This window comes from Sceloporus undulatus, chromosome 1 (genome assembly GCF_019175285.1).
Source record: "Sceloporus undulatus isolate JIND9_A2432 ecotype Alabama chromosome 1, SceUnd_v1.1, whole genome shotgun sequence".
Lineage (NCBI taxonomy): Eukaryota > Metazoa > Chordata > Lepidosauria > Squamata > Phrynosomatidae > Sceloporus > Sceloporus undulatus.
In genome coordinates, this window is record NC_056522.1 from 352,044,205 (window position 1) to 352,063,941 (window position 19,737).

A 19,737-nucleotide genomic window follows, 5' to 3' on the forward strand; every position below is an offset into this window, starting at 1 on the left:
TTTGGCTTCGGTCCCCCAGTTGTCTGAGGGACAGCAACCCGGCCCCCGGCTCAAAAAGGTTGCCTACCCCTGATCTAGCGATTCTAGCCTTTAGGGTAAGCCCAAACAATATGCCTACCAGACTTTTGTAAGTTCTTTGGCATTATATTCCTTTGCTTCATTATTTGGATCCTTTGTTGCATGCCCCTAAGTTTTACTCCCAACTTATCCATGGATCATTTCAAAATATATAATTTTGGCCCCAAAATTGCCCTTGACTTATACATGAGGTCAACTTATAGTCGATTATATACGGTAAAGTACTTCCAAGAAGATGTGTATTTATTTACTGAAGGTCAGCCTCCTTCAGGAACTATTTGAAGAGTCTATCACGGTGTGATACACCAAACTTTGTCCACGAAGAAGCAGATATTAGGAGCAAAGGCTAATTATGTATAAAGTGTGTTTACCACTTTCCTGTATAATACAATTTGGATTGTCCTTAAACACCATCATAATATTGACAATATGTGCCTATATTTGCATAACTGCATAAAAAAGGTTTAATTCAAAGCAAATGTTTATAATCAGGGCTCAAGACTGAAATGTTATGTATGCATTTAGAAGCAAGTATCACTGAATCCTGTAAGACTTACTTTCAAGTGAGTAGATATAGGATCAACTCAACTGACTTGCTGTTTACCCTTTTGTTTTCTAGACCGCTAACATTCATTTCTATTTATTTTTAGAAGGGGGTAGCAACAGTGGGAATAGGAAGGAGAAAACATCATAACAACATGTTGCCATTTGGTCAAAGGCAAAAGAATGATCCTGAGAAATAACAGGAACTGCTAATAGAACACAGAAAAGTTATAAGTGTAATTTTAATATCCCATTCCAAATGCTGCAGAATAAACTTTAAAGTAAGGCATCTAACTATCTGGGAAATTTAAAAATAAGCAAACGATGCTATATCCTTTCTAGCCTAGCTCTCTACTGGACTGTGGTGAAAACAGACCATCTATGGACTAAGTTACATGGACAGAGGTTACAGTGTAGTATTGATACAAATGTTACATAACATCAGCACACGGCCAGACTCTTCTGTCTTATTATTCAGAATAAACCTTGTTTTCATATTCTTGACGGATCATGGAACTTATATGTGTGTGTGTTGTGTAACTTCAAGTCGTTTCTGACTTATGGGTCGCAAACACCCTGCAGAAAGAATCCAGTTTGAGACCGCTTTAAATGCCTTGGCTCAGTGCTAGGGAATTCTGGGAACTGTAGTTTTGAGACATTTAGCCTTCTGTCAGAAGGCATCGTGTCAGAATAAACTACAATTCCCAGGATTCCCAGGGCAGTTAAAGTGGCCTCAAACTGGATTATTCCTGCAGTGTGTTTTGGGCCATGGAGACCCAAAAAGCCATGAACTTATCATGGAGGTTTCTTGGCCAAATTTGTTCAGAGTGTGGCATTGGCTTTCCCTGAGGCCAAGAGAGTGTGACTTGCCTAAGGTCACCCAGTGGGCTTCATGGCAAAGTAACATCCAAATCCACATAACAGCAATACCTTTATTGGGACAACCAAAATGCGCATTATACACTCATCCCTCCATATTTGCAGCTTTGATTATTCATGGATTTAATTAATATGTTCTCTCCAGGAATCTCTAAGTCCTCCAGCGCAACTCTGTGGTCAAGTTTAACTAAAAGTTGCACTGAAAGACCTAGAGATTCCTAGAGAGAACACTCCACTAAGCATTTGTAGCTCCTCCAGTGCAGTTCTATGGTCAGTGTCTGTTGGACGTTGGCCACAGAGTTGCACTGGAGGACATAGAGATTCCTAGAGAGGTGTCCTCTCAGGTAAAAACATGCTGGTTTATGTTATTTGTGGTCTTTCCATATTCACGGGGGTCTTATGCCCCTAACCCTAGCGAATATGGAGGGACAAGTGTACATATTTGAAGCTCCAATGTCTCCTTCATCAGGCAAACGTGTCCAACGTAGCCCATCACCCCACATACCCCACTAAGCAAGCAGGGTCAATTACCTTTCCCGCACGCAGCTCCTGACATACTTACCATCGCTCTCTGCCCTGACTAGCAGGGACATGCCCTTCAGCCTTTCCACATAGCCAGAGGACACGTGTCCGGTGCCCCGATCATCCCACTGTCTGTCTTCGTTCAGCGTATACACCTTCACCCTCCTCCGGGTATCAGTCATCCTGCTGCCTCTTGCCACACCACCAAGGCCTGTGTGTGTGTGTAAGTCAACTGAAGTGTGGTGGTGATGATGGTGGTGGTAGTAATACTAACAGTAGTAGGCGGGGGGGCCTTTGCCCCCCTCAATAAAGGAAAGCAGGGAAGTGAGGAAGCGTCCCACGCAATAATACCTGAAGCAGTATCTTCTTTAGTGACACTGCTAAAGAAGAAGCAGCAGCCCCATCATCCCCAAAAAGGGGGCCAACACAAAATGCAGCTCTTATCTCCTCCAGGAGCTCAGAAATTTTGGGTTTTTCTTTTTCTTTCAGTGAAGCAAAAACAAAAAACAGCAGAAAGGGGAAGAGAAGAGGAAGCACCAATACTAGGGTTTGAGAGGAAGAAAGAAGAACCACAACAAGAGGCTGGAAAGAATGGGAGTAAAGAGAAAGAAAGAAAGAAAGAAAGAAAGAAAGAAAGAAAATGCAAAGGGCAGCAGCTAGAGAGGGTCCCACATTAAATGGGGAGGGGGCTGTTTTGCAAAATGAAGGGGGAGGGCAGAATATTTGCTAAAGGGGGAGATGGACACCAATGAGAAAGTAAAGTAACCAAGGATAATAAAGGGATCCTGGGTAAAGTGATCAGGGAAAAAGAAATAATCTGGGATATAAAGCGATCAGGGTAAAAAGTAATTGAGAGTAAAGCGGTTGGGATAAACAGTGGTCTTGGGTAAAGCGATTGGGGAAAAGATTGGGGTAAAAAAAGTAATATGGGGTTTAACCAGGGGTAAAAAAAGCAATTGAGGGTGAACTGATCAGAGGTAAAAAGTGATCTAGGGTATAGGTAACTGAGGTCACAATAGTTTAGGGTATCAAGTAATTGAGGGTAAAGTGGTCAAGGGTAAAAGCGATCTGGGTTATAAAACGATTGAGGGTTAAGCAATCAAGGGCAAAAAGTGATCTGGGGTATAAAGTAATTGAGCATAAAGTGATCTGGTGTAAAAAGTAATCAGGCTATGAAGTAATTGAGGGCAAAGTGATCAGGGGTAAAAGTGATCTGGGTTATAAAGCGATTGGGGGTAAAAAGTAATCTGGGATATAATTGGGGGCTAAAAGTGATTCAGGGTAAACCGATCAGGGGTCAAAAAGTGACCCAGGGTTAAAGGTTAATCCGGGGGTAAGAGACCAGGGGGGTAAGAAACAAAGCGTGGTAAAGCAATCAAGGGTAAAGTGAGCGTTAGTAAAGAGGGAATAAAGCAGAGGAGGGCCAGGGAAGGCGAGAGGGAAGGAGCCCAAAGAGGGGGCTCTTCCTGGGGAAGAAAGAGGGAAATACTGAAGGGTCCTAATGGAGGGAGAGGGGGAAACAGAGGGGCCTCGGCCCGTCCTATTGTGCCTCGGGGCCCCTTCTTCCCCTGAGGCTCTTAGGCCGCAAAAGCCGCGGCCTATATTTCTGCCTCTGCCGCTCAGGAGCGCTCCCAGCCCGTCTCGGCTGCCTCCTTCTTCCCCTTCTCCGCCGCCATGTTCTCCTCCTTCCTCCTCCTCCGGAGGCTCACTTGGGCCTCCTTCGTCGCCTCCTCGGGGCCCGGGGCCTCAAAGCAGCCGGAGAGGCCTCTCCTGAGGCGGGCGAGGCGGAGCGTCGGCGGCGCTGTGTCTCCGCGTCCTTCCTTCCTCTCTCTCTGTGTCTCTCCCTTTGGCTCCTCTGTCAAGGCGCCATTTTGTTTTCGCCTCCTCCTCCTCTTCCTCCGCGGAGGCGCGGGGTCTCCCGGCCAAGGCGGCAGGGGTTTAAAGGCGCAGCGACCGTTGGAAAGCGAATAACAAACACACGCCAAAAACCTCCACACGACAATAAACATAAACCCATACTCGTTCTTGTTGTTGTTATGTGTCCACTTATTGTAACCCTAAACCCTAATATGGTTTTATTTTGGTGTTTTTCCCCTCTCAGGTTTTCCCTGAGTACCCCTGAAGCTGAGAGAGTGTGACTTCTTGCCTGGTGTGGTTGTTGTTGTTGTAGTTGTTGTTGTGTGCCTCCAATAGCGACCCTATGGCAAACCTATCAAGGAATCTTCTTGGCAAGGTTTCTTCAGAGAGATGATTTTGCCACACTCACTCTTTCTGAGGCTGAGAGAGTGTGACTTCTTGTCAAAAGTCAACCCAAGTGGGTTTGCATGGCTGAGACGAGATTTGAACCCTGGCCCTCCTCCAGAGCCATAGTCCAAGACCCAAAGCACTGAGCCACAATGACTCTCCACTATAAACATACAAAAGTTTAAAACATAAATAGAGCACACATACGCACCTAAAAGCATTCCTGCTTTATATATATATATATATATATATATATATATATATATATATATATATATATAGAGAGAGAGAGAGGGAGATTATATAGGAATAATTATATATACTGATTATATATTGATTGTTGTTTGTTGTTTTGTGCCTTCAAATCATTTCTGACATATGGCAACCCTAAGGCCAAACCTATCATGGGGCTTTCTGGGCAGGTTTCTTCAGAGGGGGTTTGCCCTTGCCTTCTTCTGAGGCTGAGAGAGTGCAGACATGTCCTCCTTTTCCAGGACACATCCTTCATTTTAGCGAGGAACTCTCAAAACATCCTCCATTTCGAGCATGGCTAAGAAGGATGAGAGACAGTGTGTCCTCGTGGTTTGAGGGTTGGACTAGGACCGTAGAGACCAGGGTTTGAATCCTGGGTCAGCCATGAAATGAAACCCATTGGGTGACTTTGGGCAAGTCACACTTTCTCAAGGTGACCAGAGGTCACCTAACCGCCAAGGAGGACAAAGCGCTGCAAGATGTAGGACATTCAAGAAAAATGTAGGGCATGACAAAACTAAACAGTGTCATCTAACTATACATGTAATTACATATAATATGAACATACATATAATTCGGAGAGCCAGAGAGGGGTAGTGGTTTGTATTGGACAATCACTCGTGTAAGTCACACACTCTCAGCCTCAGCCGAAGGCAATGGCGAACCTTCTTTGAACAAACTTGCCAAGAAAACCCCATGATAGGTTCTCCACCTGAGAGTCTTCATAAGTCGGAAACAACTAGAAGGCTCACCATCAACAACAACAAAACTATACATTCATGCTGCTTAGTCATGCTCAAAACACATTTTGGAATTCCTCCTGGATGGAAGGTTGAAATGTAGGACATGCCCTGGAAAAGGAGGATATGTCTGGTTGCCCTGACTATTCTAAGCAGCTCAGAAACTTGCCTTACTGTATGTAGAGCAGAGGTAGGCAACCTTTTTGAGCAGGGGGGCCGGGTTGCTGTCCCTCAGACAACTGGGGGGGCCGAAGCCAGGGGGTGGAGCTTCCACCCTCCGGGGGCGGAGCTGCGTGCCAGGGATGGAGCTTCCACCCTCTGGGGCGGAGCCACATGCCAGGGGCGGAGCTTCCACCCTCTGGGGGGGCAGGCATCCCCCTCTTTGCCGGCCCCTGACGGGGCCCCAGGCCCCGTCACAGGCCGGCAAAAAAGCTAGCAGGGGCCGCCAGTGCTGGAGGCCTCCCCCTCTTTGTTGGCCCTTTTGCCGTTGCTGGGGCCCTCCAAGAGGGCTCCAGTGACGGCAACGGGCCTCTTGGAGGGCCCCAGCGATGGCATCGGGCCTCCCAGAGGCCCGCTGCCGACGTTGGAGCCCTCCTGGAGGGCCCCAGCGACGGCAACTGGCCTCCTAGAGGCCCTCTGCTGCCGCCGGAGCCCTCCTGCAGGGCCCCAGCGACGGTATCAGGCCTCCCAGAGGCCCGCTGCCGCCGTCAGAGCCCTGTTCGAGGGCTCCGGTGGCCGCAGCGGGCCTCTTGGAGGCCGAAGTCTTGCATGACCTTTTCTGTGGTCGCGCGAGACTTCGCCTCTGGGCGCCACCATTTTTTTGCCCAAAATGGCGAGGAAGGTCGCGTGAGACTTTGCCGCCATTTTGGGCAAAAAAATGGCAGCGCTCAGAGCGGCGAAAAGCCACAATTGGTGGTGGTGGTGGCGGCGGCGGCGGTGGCAGCAGCAGCCAGGGGGCGGACCAAAGGCCTCTGCGGGCCACATTCGGCCCGTGGGCCGGAGGTTGCCGACCCCTGATGTAGAGAGATCTTGTAGCACTTTTGAGACTAACTGAAAGAAGGTGGCAGCATCAGAAAACACACTGAAAGAGAGAGGTTGGGAGCATGAGCTTTTATAGACTTAAGTCTACTTCCTCAGATGCATGGGGTCTCTGAGGAAGTCAATTCAAGTCAACAATAATTCATGCTACCAGTTTCTTTTTTTCACTTAGGCTGCATCCACACTGCTGAAATAATCCATTTTGACGCTGCTTTAACTGCCATGGCTCAATGCTATGGAATTCTGGGAACTGTATTTTGTTGTGGCACCAGATGCAGCGTCAAAATGGATTATTTTGGCAGTGCGGGTGCAGCCCAAGTCTCAAAGGTGCTTAAAGAACCCTTTGCATATTGAATTATGAGGGCACTAGAATCCCAGCTTGGCCATGAGAAGCCACTGGGGGGCCTTGGGCAAGTCACACTCTCTCAGTCTCAGAGGATGGCAATGACAAACCCCCTCTGAAGAAACTTGCCAAGAAAACCTCCAGGATGTCATAGCATAGAGCTACTGCACTTAAGGTGGTGTCAAACTGCCTTATTTCTACCATGTAGAGGCACCCTTAGTCTTCTCTCATCCCAGCATCACTTTCCCATCCATCCATCCATCCATCCATCCATCCATCCTTTGTTCCACTCAGGTTTTCAGGGCCATCTTCAGATTCTATAGGACAGAATCATGACAGTTAAAGTGGAATGCTGTTGTTGTTGTGTGACTTCAAGTTGTTTCCAGCATATGGCAACCCTAAGGCGATCTAACCTTGGGGTTTTCTAGGCAGGTTTTTTCAGAGGGGTTTGCCATTGCCATCCTCTGAGACTGAGAGAATGTGACTTGCCCAAGGTCACCCAGTGGGTTTACATCCCAACTCCTTTTTAGGACAATATAAAGTGTATAAGAGATTCCTCCAAACATAACTCCTGGAAGAGTCAGACAAAGCATTATTGCAGTATTCAGGAGTAAGCACTTTGCATATTGTGTGGGGTATATATACTATGTGACCCTTTGCATATTGTTGTTACATGTTATTTATTTGCATATTATTTATATTATTTGTATTATTTATATTATTTGCACCTTGCATATTATTTATTATGAAACCTCCCCTCCGTTTTGCTTTATTTCTCTACTTAATATTTGAGGAATGGTTAAGATGCTGTTGATCACTCTACTTCTCAGGGGAATTTGCCAGAAGTTTAATAGCAACTTTAAAAAATATTTCAAATAGGTCATTGCGCTGTGGCAACTTTTGCCATGGAATATTTCTTGAATTTTTTTGTTGTTGACAGTATTATAAATGGCAAGGATTGTGGCTGTTCACTAAGATATTTACCAGGATGCTAATAAATAATAAAAACAAATAACCTGTGTGCTGAAGATGCACTGAACATTGTAAAGCTGCAGAAATAGTTCATAACTTTTAAATCAAAGATCCTCATAGAATCCTTTTAGGATCATCGAGTCACAAAGACCATCCTGTCCAACCCCTTGCCATGCAGGAACTCACAATCAAACCACCCCCAACAGATGGCCATCCAGCCTTTGTTTAAAAACCTTCAAAGAAGGAGAACCCACCACATTCCTTGGGACTGTGTCCCACTGTTGAATATTTCACTATTACTTATGAAGACATATCGAAATGACTTCAAAAGCTCTCAGGTAGTCAGTCATCTCTACTGCCATTCTACTATCAACAATTTCCACTATTAACATTACTTCATGACTATCTATTATCAATCTACCACCAGATTGAACAGAGATTGTGAAGAATGCTTCATGTTACTACACTAGAGGGAGCACCTTGGATATACAGTATTTGTTGTAGGATTTTGATCTCACCGTATAGTCTGCTACAGGGACATTTACTCATCTGCAGGAGATACTGTTCACAGTAGTGATTAAGGTCTTGCCAGGTCTTCAATGTTACAGACTTATATTATGTGTCTCTAGTTTGCTTTATTCCACCCATATAACTTTTTGGAATATACAGTTTCCCATGCCATTTTGCATTATGTATTTATGTGTTTGCTAGCATCACTACAATGATTCACATTATATTATGGTTAATTTTGTCTATTACAGATTACTTGATGCCTAGTCAATCTTGTCAATCAGTTTTGGTCAGCAATTCTTCAGACAATAAGGGCAAAGATACTTTTGGCAATCATAAAACTAGTTTTGCTGACGTAATGAAGCATTTTAGAGACTGTAGGCCTATAATGGGGCAGAGAAAGGGAGTCCCAACCAGTTATTGTACAAATTATGTAATTAAAATCCATCAGTGATACCGTTATTGGCCAACCGAAATGCACAATATACCTGTTGCAAGCTTTTGAAGCTCCATGGGCTTCTTCATCAGGCAAGAAGTTACAAACCAAACAGAAGAGAAAAAAACAACTGGAGATGCAACTGTTAGTTTTGAGGTAAGCACAGCAAAAGCTTTTTGTGGTGCCCTTGTATTTACAATTAAGTGGTTGCATCTTCTAATCTGGTGATACACCGTCTTCAGACATGTATAATTTGCCCCCGCCCCCCCAAAAAACCCCTCTGCGATTGACTATCCAGGACATGGCACAATTGTCAGCCCAGGAATTTGTTCTGAGTACCAGAACTGAACAGAGCTCATAGTCATTCCCTACAAAAAATCTATTTTGGATTAGCTAAAACCTCTGTGTGTGTGTGTGTGTGTGTAATGGAAGTGGTGCTCCATCTTAATTGAATAATATGTGCCTACTGTTTACAGATCTAACAGTACTCTGAGAACTAGTTCTCTGCTCAAAGCCGCCTTTAGTGCACAACAGGTAATCTTTAATTCCTCTTTGTTTCTTAGTGAATGTTTACTTTTTGCCAAAACTATAATTGGATCCACATTGTTAAATTCAATATTCAAGTAGAATGATGGCTCATAGTCTACCTTTTCCACTATCTGAAGGCAATGCAGGTCCATGCAACTTCCTTCCAAAAATTTATTTCTTTAAAATTGCATATTAAAATATTAATCTACACAATAATGCAAAAGTACTTATTTAATTAGCAAAATCCACAGTTATGGCTTAATTCAATGCATCAGCCTCTAGTGCACAAAAGCACATTTAAGGGGGAAAACCAATCCCACCCATCAAAAACTCCTCCCACCCTCAGCCCCATACCAACATCTCTATGGAACACAATCCACACACACACATATCCAGATTTTCTGCTCAAATCAGGAGTAAATCCCAACTCTTTTTGATCTGGATTAAAGTCCTACAGTGCTGAAAAGGCCTGGATTTGGCCTGAATCATCCCATACATTGTCTGGATCACTAACTGTGAAAATAAAGTGAGACTGGGTTTTTTTGTCCTGTGTAGACATGCACCAAAACATTGTTAGATATGGACCCATTCATGTAAACTACTACTACTAGTAGGACTAGATTTACTGGGTGAAAGGAGGAGGAGAAAAGAGAGGGTGAGAGGGAGGGGAGAGAGTTCTCGTTCCCTTTATAGAAGGATGTGCCAGGAAAGAACCAGCAGAAATGAGTCTATGTCTGGGAATATCCTGAATTAATTAAATAATAAATAAATGAAAGTGTTGGGAAGCTCTGGAAATAATTAAAATGAAGAAGGGGATGGTGACAGATTTGAATGGCACCTGTCCCTCTGGAGTGGTGAGGTGAAGCATCCTCATGACTTGAACCATGGACTGCCACTATGGAATGCCTTCTCTGTAATAGCCAATGTTGAAATTTACGCTGGATCTAAGAGTGATTTATGGGACGCGGTGGCTTAGCAGTTATGATGCTGACTCTGATGATTGCAAAGACCCAAGTGCCACATGATGGAGTGAGCTTCCATCACAAGTTCCAGATTCTTACCTAAGGTCACTCAGGGCCTGAACAGACAGGACAAGTGAAGTGGCTTCAGGTCACTTTGGAGGTGTGTTGTTTAAATGATGTACGTGTTCTAAGAGGCCAGAAGCTGTGCAGAAGCTGTGCTCTAGTCCTAAGGATTGGATTGTGGCTTTGGCAAGGCTTCTGGTCCCTCAGGACGCATTTGTCATCTAAACAACACACCTCCAAAGTGGCCCGAAGCCACTTCATTTGGCCTGTCTGTTTGGGCCCTGACTCACCTTAGGCAAGTCACACTCTCTCATCTTCAGCAGGAGGCAATGGCAACCCCCCCCCATGAAAAACTTACCTTGCCAAGAAAACTCCATGATAGATTTGCTTTATAGAATCATAGAATCATAGAGTTGGAAGAGACTGCACGGGCCATCCAGTCCAACCCCCTGCCATGCAGGAAATCCAAATCAAAGCATCCCCAGCAGATGGCAATCTAGCCTCTGTTTAAAGACCTCCAAGGAAGGAGACTCCACTACACTCCGAAGGAGTTTGTTCCACTGTCGAACAGCCCTTACTGTCAGGAAGTTCCTCCTAATGTTGAGGTGGAATCTCTTTTCCTGGAGCTTGCATCCATTGTTCCGGGTCCTGTTCTCTGGAGCAGCAGAAAACAAGCTTGCTCCCTCCTCAATATGACATCCTTTCAAATATTTAAACAGGGCTATCATATCACCTCTTAACCTTCTCTTCTCCAGGCTAAACATCCCCAGACCCCAGCTCCCTGAGTTGTTCCTCATAGGGCATGGTTTCCAGACCTTTCACCATTTTAGTCGCCCTCCTCTGGACACGCTCCAGTTTCTCAATGTTCTTTTTGAATTGTGGTGCCCAGAACTGGACACAATATTCCAGGTTGGGCCTAACCAGAGCAGAATACAGTGGCACTATTACTTCTCTTGATCTAGACACTATACTTTTATTGATGCAGCCTAAAATTGCATTGGCCTTTTTATCTGCCGTATCGCACTGTTGACTCATGTTCAACTTGTGGTCTACTTGGACTCCCAGGATCACAATAAGTTGGAATGACTTGGAGGCACACAATAATAACAACAATGGTAGTAGTAGTAATAATAATAATAATAATAACAACAACAACAACAACAATAATAATTGATTTATTCATATCCCACCCAATCACAAGGAATCTGGGCAGGTAACAACAATAAAAAATCCCATTAAAAATATAATAAAATTCAAAACAATCCCTTCCCAACCCCCATCCCAGTGCTAAACCAACAATATCAATAAACATTATAAAAAACATTAAAATGGGGTTAGCTAAAAATTGAGGGGAAAAATGGGTGGACAGAGAGGACAGTTAGCAGTAACATTCAGATATTCTTGTTCAGGAAGGGGAAGCTAAGTTGGGAAGGCCTGCTGGAAGGGATCTGTCTTAAGGGCCTTCTTAAAGGCTGTAAGAGTGGAAATGTGGCGGATCTCCTCTGTCAGGTCATTCCATAGCTTCGGAGCAGCGATGGAGAAGGCCCTTTGGGTAATTGAAGTTAGCGAGAAGAACAGTAGGGAAGAAGGCGTTCCCTTAAGTATTCTGGATCCAGGCCATCTAGGGCTTTAAAGGTAATCACTAACATCTTGTACCTTGCCCGGAAACTAATTGGTAACTAGTGGAGGGACTTCAAAACTGGTTATTCTATTGAATGGTTCCAAGACATGTTAAGTCTTTGGTTAAGAGATCTTCTACCAGTTCTAAGATGGTGAAAAACTATTTTCCAGAATTATTATTATTTTATTTGCATTCAAAAGGAATCTTGGCTACAGACAATAATGTTTCAGGATAAGAAAAGCAGGAAAATAAAAAACACAAAGGAAGAAAAATATCCACATTAGTTGTAAGTCTCTATAAAAGCTGACTAAAAGTCTAAATGTAAGTCCATTTGTAAATCTCAACTACAGATCTTGCTTTCAAATGCTGCATAGATTTGTTAAGTTTTCTATCCATTGGAGCACAGGTGGGAAAATAATATATTTCCAGTAACCAAGTATCATTCTTTTACCAATCAAAAAGATGAAAATTCTGTTTCCCTGGGTCATTTGTGAATTTTCTAGAAATTATAGATAACAGAAATTTATATGTACAAATTGTTGGTCTAGGTACTTGGTGGGCCTCAATTAATGTCTCTAATATTAAGAGAACATCAGATGCACTTCCAGCTGCAGGGCTTTAATTGCAGATTAGGGGATAGAGGCAGTTTAAATTGCTCTAAACTGAGAAAGGCAAAAACCCATAATCAGGAAGAGGGGGATGAAGGCTCTGGCTGGGGAAGAAAAAGAGGAGGAGGAGGAGGAGGATGAAGCAGGAGTCAGGAGGAGGAAGATGATGATGGGGGCTTGGGGCCAGGGGCGAGGGGGGGGGAGGATGGGGGAGACTGTTTTTATTTTTAAAAACCAAAACTAATAGCAAAAACGGTAGAGTGGCTTAGCAGCTAGTTGTTGCTGCACGTAGCTGCTTTGCCAGTCTATCAATTTTGTGATTAGTTTTATTTATTTATTTATTTTTTAAAAAGGACCCCAAAAGGCGGCACTGAGGGTGTGTATGACATCTCTAGGATGGATGACACACACCCCTGTGCCATTTGCCCCTCCCCTCTGAAAGAATCGATCCCGATCTGGCGTTCCCACTTATTGGACGCGGGTCAGGATCACAAAAGAACCTCTGAAAAATGGCTACTAAAATACCCCAGGCTTTTGGCATTTGTCATGGGTTTTCTCCACTGGAATCGATCAAATGAGGATCAGATTCAAGTTCCAGAGGGAACTAGCGTCATATAACTAGCGTCAGGATTCTGAGCTTTTCGTAGTGGGAACGACCCACTCACAGAGTTGGAGGAGACTACAAGGGCCATCAAATCAACACCCTGCCATGCAGCAATACGCAATCAAAGCACTCCCAACAGATGGCCATTCAACCTCTGCTTAAAAATCTTCAAAGAATGAGAATCCACCACACTCCAAGGTAGGTGTCAAACAGCTCTTACCATAAGAAAGTTCTTCCTAATGTTTAGGTGGAATCTCTTTTCCTGTACAGTAGTTTGAATCCATTGTAACATGTCCTGATCTCTGGAGAAGCAGAAAATTAGCTTGCTCTATCCTGAATATGACATTCTTTCAAATATTTAAGCATGATTATCATGTCATCTCGTTACCTTCTCTTTTCCAGGCTAAACAAACTCAACTCCCTAAGCTGTTCCTCATAGGACATAGTTTCTAGAGCTTTCACTACTTTGGCCACCTTTCTCTTATTTAGCTGTGCAATAAGCCCCCTGGCCATGCTCTTCCTCTTCCCTTCCCAAGTGTCACATTTGTTTTTATCATTTTTATTATACTCCCATCCAGTACTCTCCCCCATCAGTGAATGGAGTGTTTGCATTCTCTCTTCTCCTCCTTCGATCCATCTGTCCCCCAACATTCACTCGCTTGTGGACATATCTTATGCACTCCTTCCCCCAGATCCCACCATACATACACTGCAGATCTCAACATGAGTGAGAGAGTAAATCATGGGTAGGGGGAAAGAGTGCATGAGATCTCCTGACTTCTCACAATGACAGACATTTCTTTGCTTGAACACTAATATACAGCAGCTGTTGACTATTATTTGTCATTGTTTGCAGGCTTCTGAGCAAAAACAGGGATGGGAAAGCATGTGGCCCTCCAGATCTTTCTGTATATCAGTTTGCATAAGCTCTAGCCAGCATAGCCCACAAACAGGGATGATGGAAGTTGCTACCCAAACTGGAGAGCCACATGTTACCAATTCCTTATCTAATAAAGTAAACCATTTATATAGGCTGCAGTTTTGATAACTGCCGCTAGATGGTAATGTCTGCTTCTGTTTCTGTTGAGTTTTGACTCATGAAGGAAGGCCTCCTATCAAGAAGTCACTGTATGAGTTGCCAGCTAGGATTTGAATAGGCTTCAGAAATAAGCAAAATAATAGTAATTGTAAACAAAAACAAAAACAAACCACACACAACCCCACAAAAAAGTTAAACAGGAAGTAAGAAATCAAGTATACTATACAAACTAAATACTATGAAATAATTATTTAGTTAATAAATTATGAATTAAAATGGTTCTAAGAACATACCCTATTACCAGGAGGAATAAGAGCTTTTTTCCCTTTTCATATTTAACAGGGTAGAATTCAGAGACATAGCCATGTTAGTCTGGAATATCAGTATGCAAAGAGGTCTTGCAGCATCTTTGAGGCAAACAGTGCAAAATAAATTGCAGCATAATGTTGCCATAGACTTGGGTCCAAAACGTACTGCAGAAATAATCCAGTTTGAGACCGCTTTAACTGCCCTAGCTCAGTGCTAAGGAATCCTGGGAACTGTAATTTATTGTGGCACCAGAGCTCTCTGACATAGAAGGCTAAATGTCTCATGGAACTGCAGTTCCCAGAATCTCCTAGCATTGAGCCAAAGCAGTTAAAGTGGTCTCAAACTGGATTATTTCTGTAGTGTGTTTCGGACCTTAAAGTGACCCTAAAGATCACAGGATCTTCAAAATCAGTCTATAAGAATAGCCATAGAAATGCAAAACTAGTGAGTATGATTTAAATATGGTCATTGAGAGAGCAGGTGGAAAGATAGTGCTTAAGGCCAGGGCAGGGGGATGACCATATGAACGGTGGAGGGAATTTTGGCTGGGAACCAAAAAGGAGATATGATAAACTGGCTAAGAAGGGCTTTGTGAAGCTGGGTTGTTAACCAATGTTATAATATGTGTAGTGTGCCAGGAAGCCACTGCCGCTGTTCAACCCACTGTTGAGAGACTGGAATTTGCAGATCTGTTGTAATTCATTTGCTTCTCTTTCCAATCTTCATTTGTAGTTTTTTTTGCTCAAGGCCCACTGTCCTGAAGCCAGAAAAGGAATGTTGAGGCAGATTAAAGTGTTCTGCAAGTTTTTGTGTGTGTGTACAAAATGGACATAAATTGACATGAATCAGATATTAAAAATGGGATTACGTATGTGTATGCACAGATACTCATGCACATGGGTGCACATGCAGATATGCATGCTCATTTGGTTGAGCATTTAGTACCTCAATGTCACAATTCACTACAAGATGGCATTGCACAACTGCAGTGTAACTCAAGAAACATAAAGTTAAACATGACAGTGTATGATCTTGGACTAAGTCTTTAAACTCACAATGTTTTTACCTTATTCCCACAATGACTCTCTCTCTCTCTCTCTTTACATGCGTATTCATTTAAAATAAAATTATGTGATTCTTTTACTTCATTTGCAGTAGAACCTTTAATCATAACATAACTAGTACATAAAGAATATAGAGGTATCTATATGTGTATATTTAGTAACGCCTAAATACTACAATACTTCAGTATTTTAAGTTGCACTCCTCTTGTATCACTTATTTAAAATTATGTCATTTATTTAAAATAAATATACATACACATACACATAAGCCCCTCTCATCATTAAAATTAAAGAAAAGTAACAATCAACAGTGACTCCAAATATCTTGCCCTAAGAAATAGACAAAGAAAATTCTTTACGTCTTCTAAAAAGAATCCCAACAAAAAACTGGATAAGGCCAACTAGAAAATGGAAGAATTGCCTATACACTGATATATAACATGACTGATGGCTACAGTGGTAACATGGTTGTTGATGTTGTCTTCAGTTCTCACTAACTTCAGTAGAAGTTGCTGAAACTGTGGCGAATGAGGTTTTTGACGCCACTTTGTTTCTTTTTAGGCTCTGCATAATAGTTCCTAGCTGAATTTCATACACATGTAGGATAAATGCCATAAAGATAACGCCTCCTATTAATACAGCTGTAATTGTACCGATAAGATATTGTCCGGGAAAAGCCAGTGGTGCATCGTCAACGTAAATCTGCAACAGAAAATATAATGATCATTGCAAAAGCTAGTTTCATTCAAAACACAATTATTAGGTTATCGTATGATTGGGCATGTAGGAATGGAAGAAAACTGTTATCAGTGAGAATGTGAACTGGGACTAGGGTTGCCATAATTCTCTACTAAAAACCGGGACAAAATGTAGGACAAAATGTAGGACATGCTTTCCCTCTCGCAGGCAGCTTTCTCTCTCTCTCTTTTTTTTTGTAATTTTTATTTTTGACAGATTATGTGAATGCTTGTTCTACAGGTTGATACATATTGATAGAATATGTCTGCTTGTGCTACATTTCCCTTTCGTTTGCTTGCTGCCGGCACGGCACCTCACTTTGCAAGTGGCATTTTAAAAAAAATATTGTGTGTGTGTGTGTGTGAGTGACAGAATATGCAAATGCTTGTTTCTTTTTAAATTTGGCAAATTGATACAATGTGTGAAAGCTTTTGCTACACATGTTTATGCGTATGTAAGGCATTCTGGGGTGGCAATCGGAAAGCAAAGAAAGAGGACGCAGAGATGGCATTCTGAGGTGAGGTATTATTCCAAAGAGGAGGAAATGCTGGGCTGGAAGCGAAGGGGAAGCTAGAGGGTGGCATTCAGAGGGAAGGCTGTGGAAACCCATGACTTAGGGGGAGTCACACTCTCTCAGCCTCAGGGGAAAGGCAATGGCAAATCTCCTTGGAACCAATCTTGCCAAGAAAACCCCAGTTTGGGGTCGTTTTAGGGTTGCCATAATCTGTAATGACCCAAATACACACAACACACACACACACCCCTGGAGGTTTTTAAATTTGACAAGTTGACAGAATATGCGCACACTGCCACCAGTTTTTTTTTTAAAAAGGAGGGGGAAAAGCACCCATTTGATTGGCCAATGGCTGTAGGATATGTCACCTTTGACGAAAGCAGAAGTGAATTTGACTGACAACAAAGGAGGCTCCATTTTAAAGCGGTACTGCAAATGTGAACTTCAGAAGGGCAAATTGCATCGATCAAGGTAAAGGGTAGTACAAACTTCTTTCTGGGCAGATTTGATATGGGGGCAACCGGATCTGCCCAATTCTATCCAGTGCAAATGGGCTAGTGAGAATGGGGCCTTATAGGTTTATTTCAATCCAATGTTGGTTAAAACAAAATTCTGTCACGCTTTCTATAGTTGTTTGGCTGGGGCTGTGTTTGAAGCAATGGGAGGGATATGTACACTCACATCTCCCCCCTCCCTCAGTGTATATAAGAGTGGAAAAGGCTATCATCCAATAAAGATAGCTTGACCAATACAACAGGATAACACAAGGTTTACATCTGCAACTTCAGAGATGGTGCTTCTAAGTCAGGGGTGGGCACACATAGGGGGCTGCACGGCTATTTTGAGTCCTTGCAACACAGTGTGGGTCACAGCACTAGCCCAAAATGGAAGTTGTATTACACTCATCATTTTTCTTTAAAGATTTTTTTTTGGGGGGGGGAATGCTATTTTGAAGTTTAGTTCATTGCTTGGATGAAAGTGAAATTTTTCAGACAACTTTTAAAATTTCTCTATAGGAGATCAGTGGTCCAAGGGCCATATTGTCCTCTCTCCTTTTGCATGCGTGCTGTTTACACTATGGAAATTATAAGAAGGGGGGAAATCAGGGAAGAAAAAGGCTTACTCCCAGCAAGGTCGCATGATTGTGCTGAAGATTTTCAGATGACATTGAGCTTATTCAGGATTTAACTCATAAAGATCCAGGAATGCTTCAGTAACAAACAATTCCCAGGACTTCCCCATGAATGATTTGTTGCTGGAACATTCCTGGATCTTCATGGGGTAAGTTCTGAATAAGTGTGATGTGTCTGAAAATCTTCAGCGCGATCGCGCGACTTTGCCAAGCTTTCCCCCTATCTGAAAATCTCCAGTGTCAACCCCTATTTTAAGTAAAGGTTCAGTGATGTGAGGGTGATATTCCTTCCAGCACAATACAAAAACTGAATGTGAGAATACAGAACAATTCTGAACCAAGGTGACTTTTTTGGTCTGTCTTCCATGCAGGATAATTGTAATGAATTACTTGTGAGAGGAGCTAACAGACAATGTTGGATTTACTGCCAGTCACCTTGCCATACCAGGCCAACTAGTTAGCAGCTGTCACTGCACATAGGTCTTTATAACCAATTCCAGTGTCAGGCATTCACAAATATGGACACCATTGTGAGGGAGAGGAGAATAACCTTGTATTCTGTTTTATGGTAGTTACATGGTACTATTTTTTTATTACTATATAAAAAAGTAGCCATGATTATACCTGAAATTCATCAAATAAATTACAAAATGAGACTCCAGGAATGGTGGACACCCTGAAATGGAAAAGCTCAGATCCCTGTTAAAAAGAGAAAAAAATAAATTGTACTGTATAATAATCTATAACTTGTGTATAAATATAAGTATATAACTGTGTATAACAAAATATATCTAGACAATTACAAGCGTTTAAAATTGCATTTATGTGAATTAGTTAGCTCTGGTTGGTGACAAAGGGGGAAAACTGAATGGAAACATAAATATCTGATTTAAACACAAAGCTGTTCTAGATTGCTATAAAGAAGTGTGTGCTTTTGTGATATAACTTCTTGGGATTATATTGCTCCGTTCTCTTTGTAGCAATTTCTTGCATTTGAACTAGGATTTTTCTAAAAGTCTGTTTAAAACGGGTTTGCTGAGATGGTCCTATGATCTCTTGGGTAAAATTTCTCTTTCTGAATTTTTTAAAAAGAGTTGTAGCACAAAAGCCTCGTTTTACCAATGCACTATAGCATCATAACTATAAAAAAGAATTAAAATTAAGAAAAGAGGAGAAGGGAACATTTTACTCCACTGTGTCTCTAATTTATAAAGAAACCAACTTGAAGGTGGGAATAACATGTTGCCACGGGGGCTGAGAACTGTCAGAAAACAGGCCAGGATAAAAGAAATGTTTGGATATTAAAAAAAAAAAACCCTGAGAAATGAAGGAACAAATATTGCAGTATCCAGACACATCTCACCTATTTGGAAGAGCCTTTAAACTACTTGTGCAATAGGAATGCTACCATAATACTGTACTAGGTAAGGGAAGGTGGTGTTAAAAAATTTAAATAACGAAAATCTACACAAGGGCTTTAAGGCTGAGGACATAGATAATTGGGGCCCATATAGAACTGACATTTAAGGTACTGTTGCATTTAACATACATTTTTAAAAATATAGATAAATGCTGGATCCCATTATACCAGGACCAGTGTGGTTGGGGAAAAGGAGTTTAATTCTTCCTTTGCTGCAATTCCAGGAATAGCAGCCTCACTCCCTGCATGTATTTGCACTGGAACATCCTGCATCCAGGTTTGGATACACTTCCTACAGAATGACAGTCCACAAAAGCACCTTCACTTTGACTAGGAAACCTATCCAGAAAACAGACTACATTGAGTGCATTTACCTGACTCTGAAGGCCAGGGACAGTCTAGGGATTCTGTTGGTCTACCGTCCACCCCATTGCTTAACAGACTCCCTGGCCAAGCTGACACAGCTGGTCTGGGAGCTGGTGTTGGAGTCTCCTAGGCTTCTTGTCCTGGGTGACCTCAACATCGCCTTTGAGTCCAGCTTGTTAGATCTAGTAGGTGCAGCTCAGGAGTTCATGATT

The 19,737-nt window shown here is 42.5% G+C and overlaps 2 protein-coding genes across 2 annotated transcripts in view; both read right to left on the bottom strand.

Moving 5' to 3' along the window:
• The window catches only part of PPP4R3A (protein phosphatase 4 regulatory subunit 3A), a 31,542-nt gene extending 27,617 nt beyond the window's left edge, over positions 1 to 3,925 (bottom strand). Inside the window, exon 1 of the mRNA XM_042438675.1 lies at positions 2,063 to 3,925. Within this exon, the coding sequence (XP_042294609.1) occupies positions 2,063 to 2,204 (142 nt within the window). The 5' untranslated portion in view covers positions 2,205 to 3,925. The remainder of the gene's footprint in view (positions 1 to 2,062) is intronic.
• An 11,707-nt stretch (positions 3,926 to 15,632) lies between these two features.
• CATSPERB (cation channel sperm associated auxiliary subunit beta) overlaps positions 15,633 to 19,737 on the bottom strand; it is a 61,114-nt gene continuing 57,009 nt past the window's right edge. Inside the window, exons 20-21 of the mRNA XM_042438664.1 lie at positions 18,364 to 18,438; positions 15,633 to 16,057 (exon numbers count right to left, since the gene is read on the bottom strand). Coding sequence (XP_042294598.1) covers positions 15,839 to 16,057; positions 18,364 to 18,438 — 294 coding nt within the window. The 3' untranslated portion in view covers positions 15,633 to 15,838. The remainder of the gene's footprint in view (positions 16,058 to 18,363; positions 18,439 to 19,737) is intronic.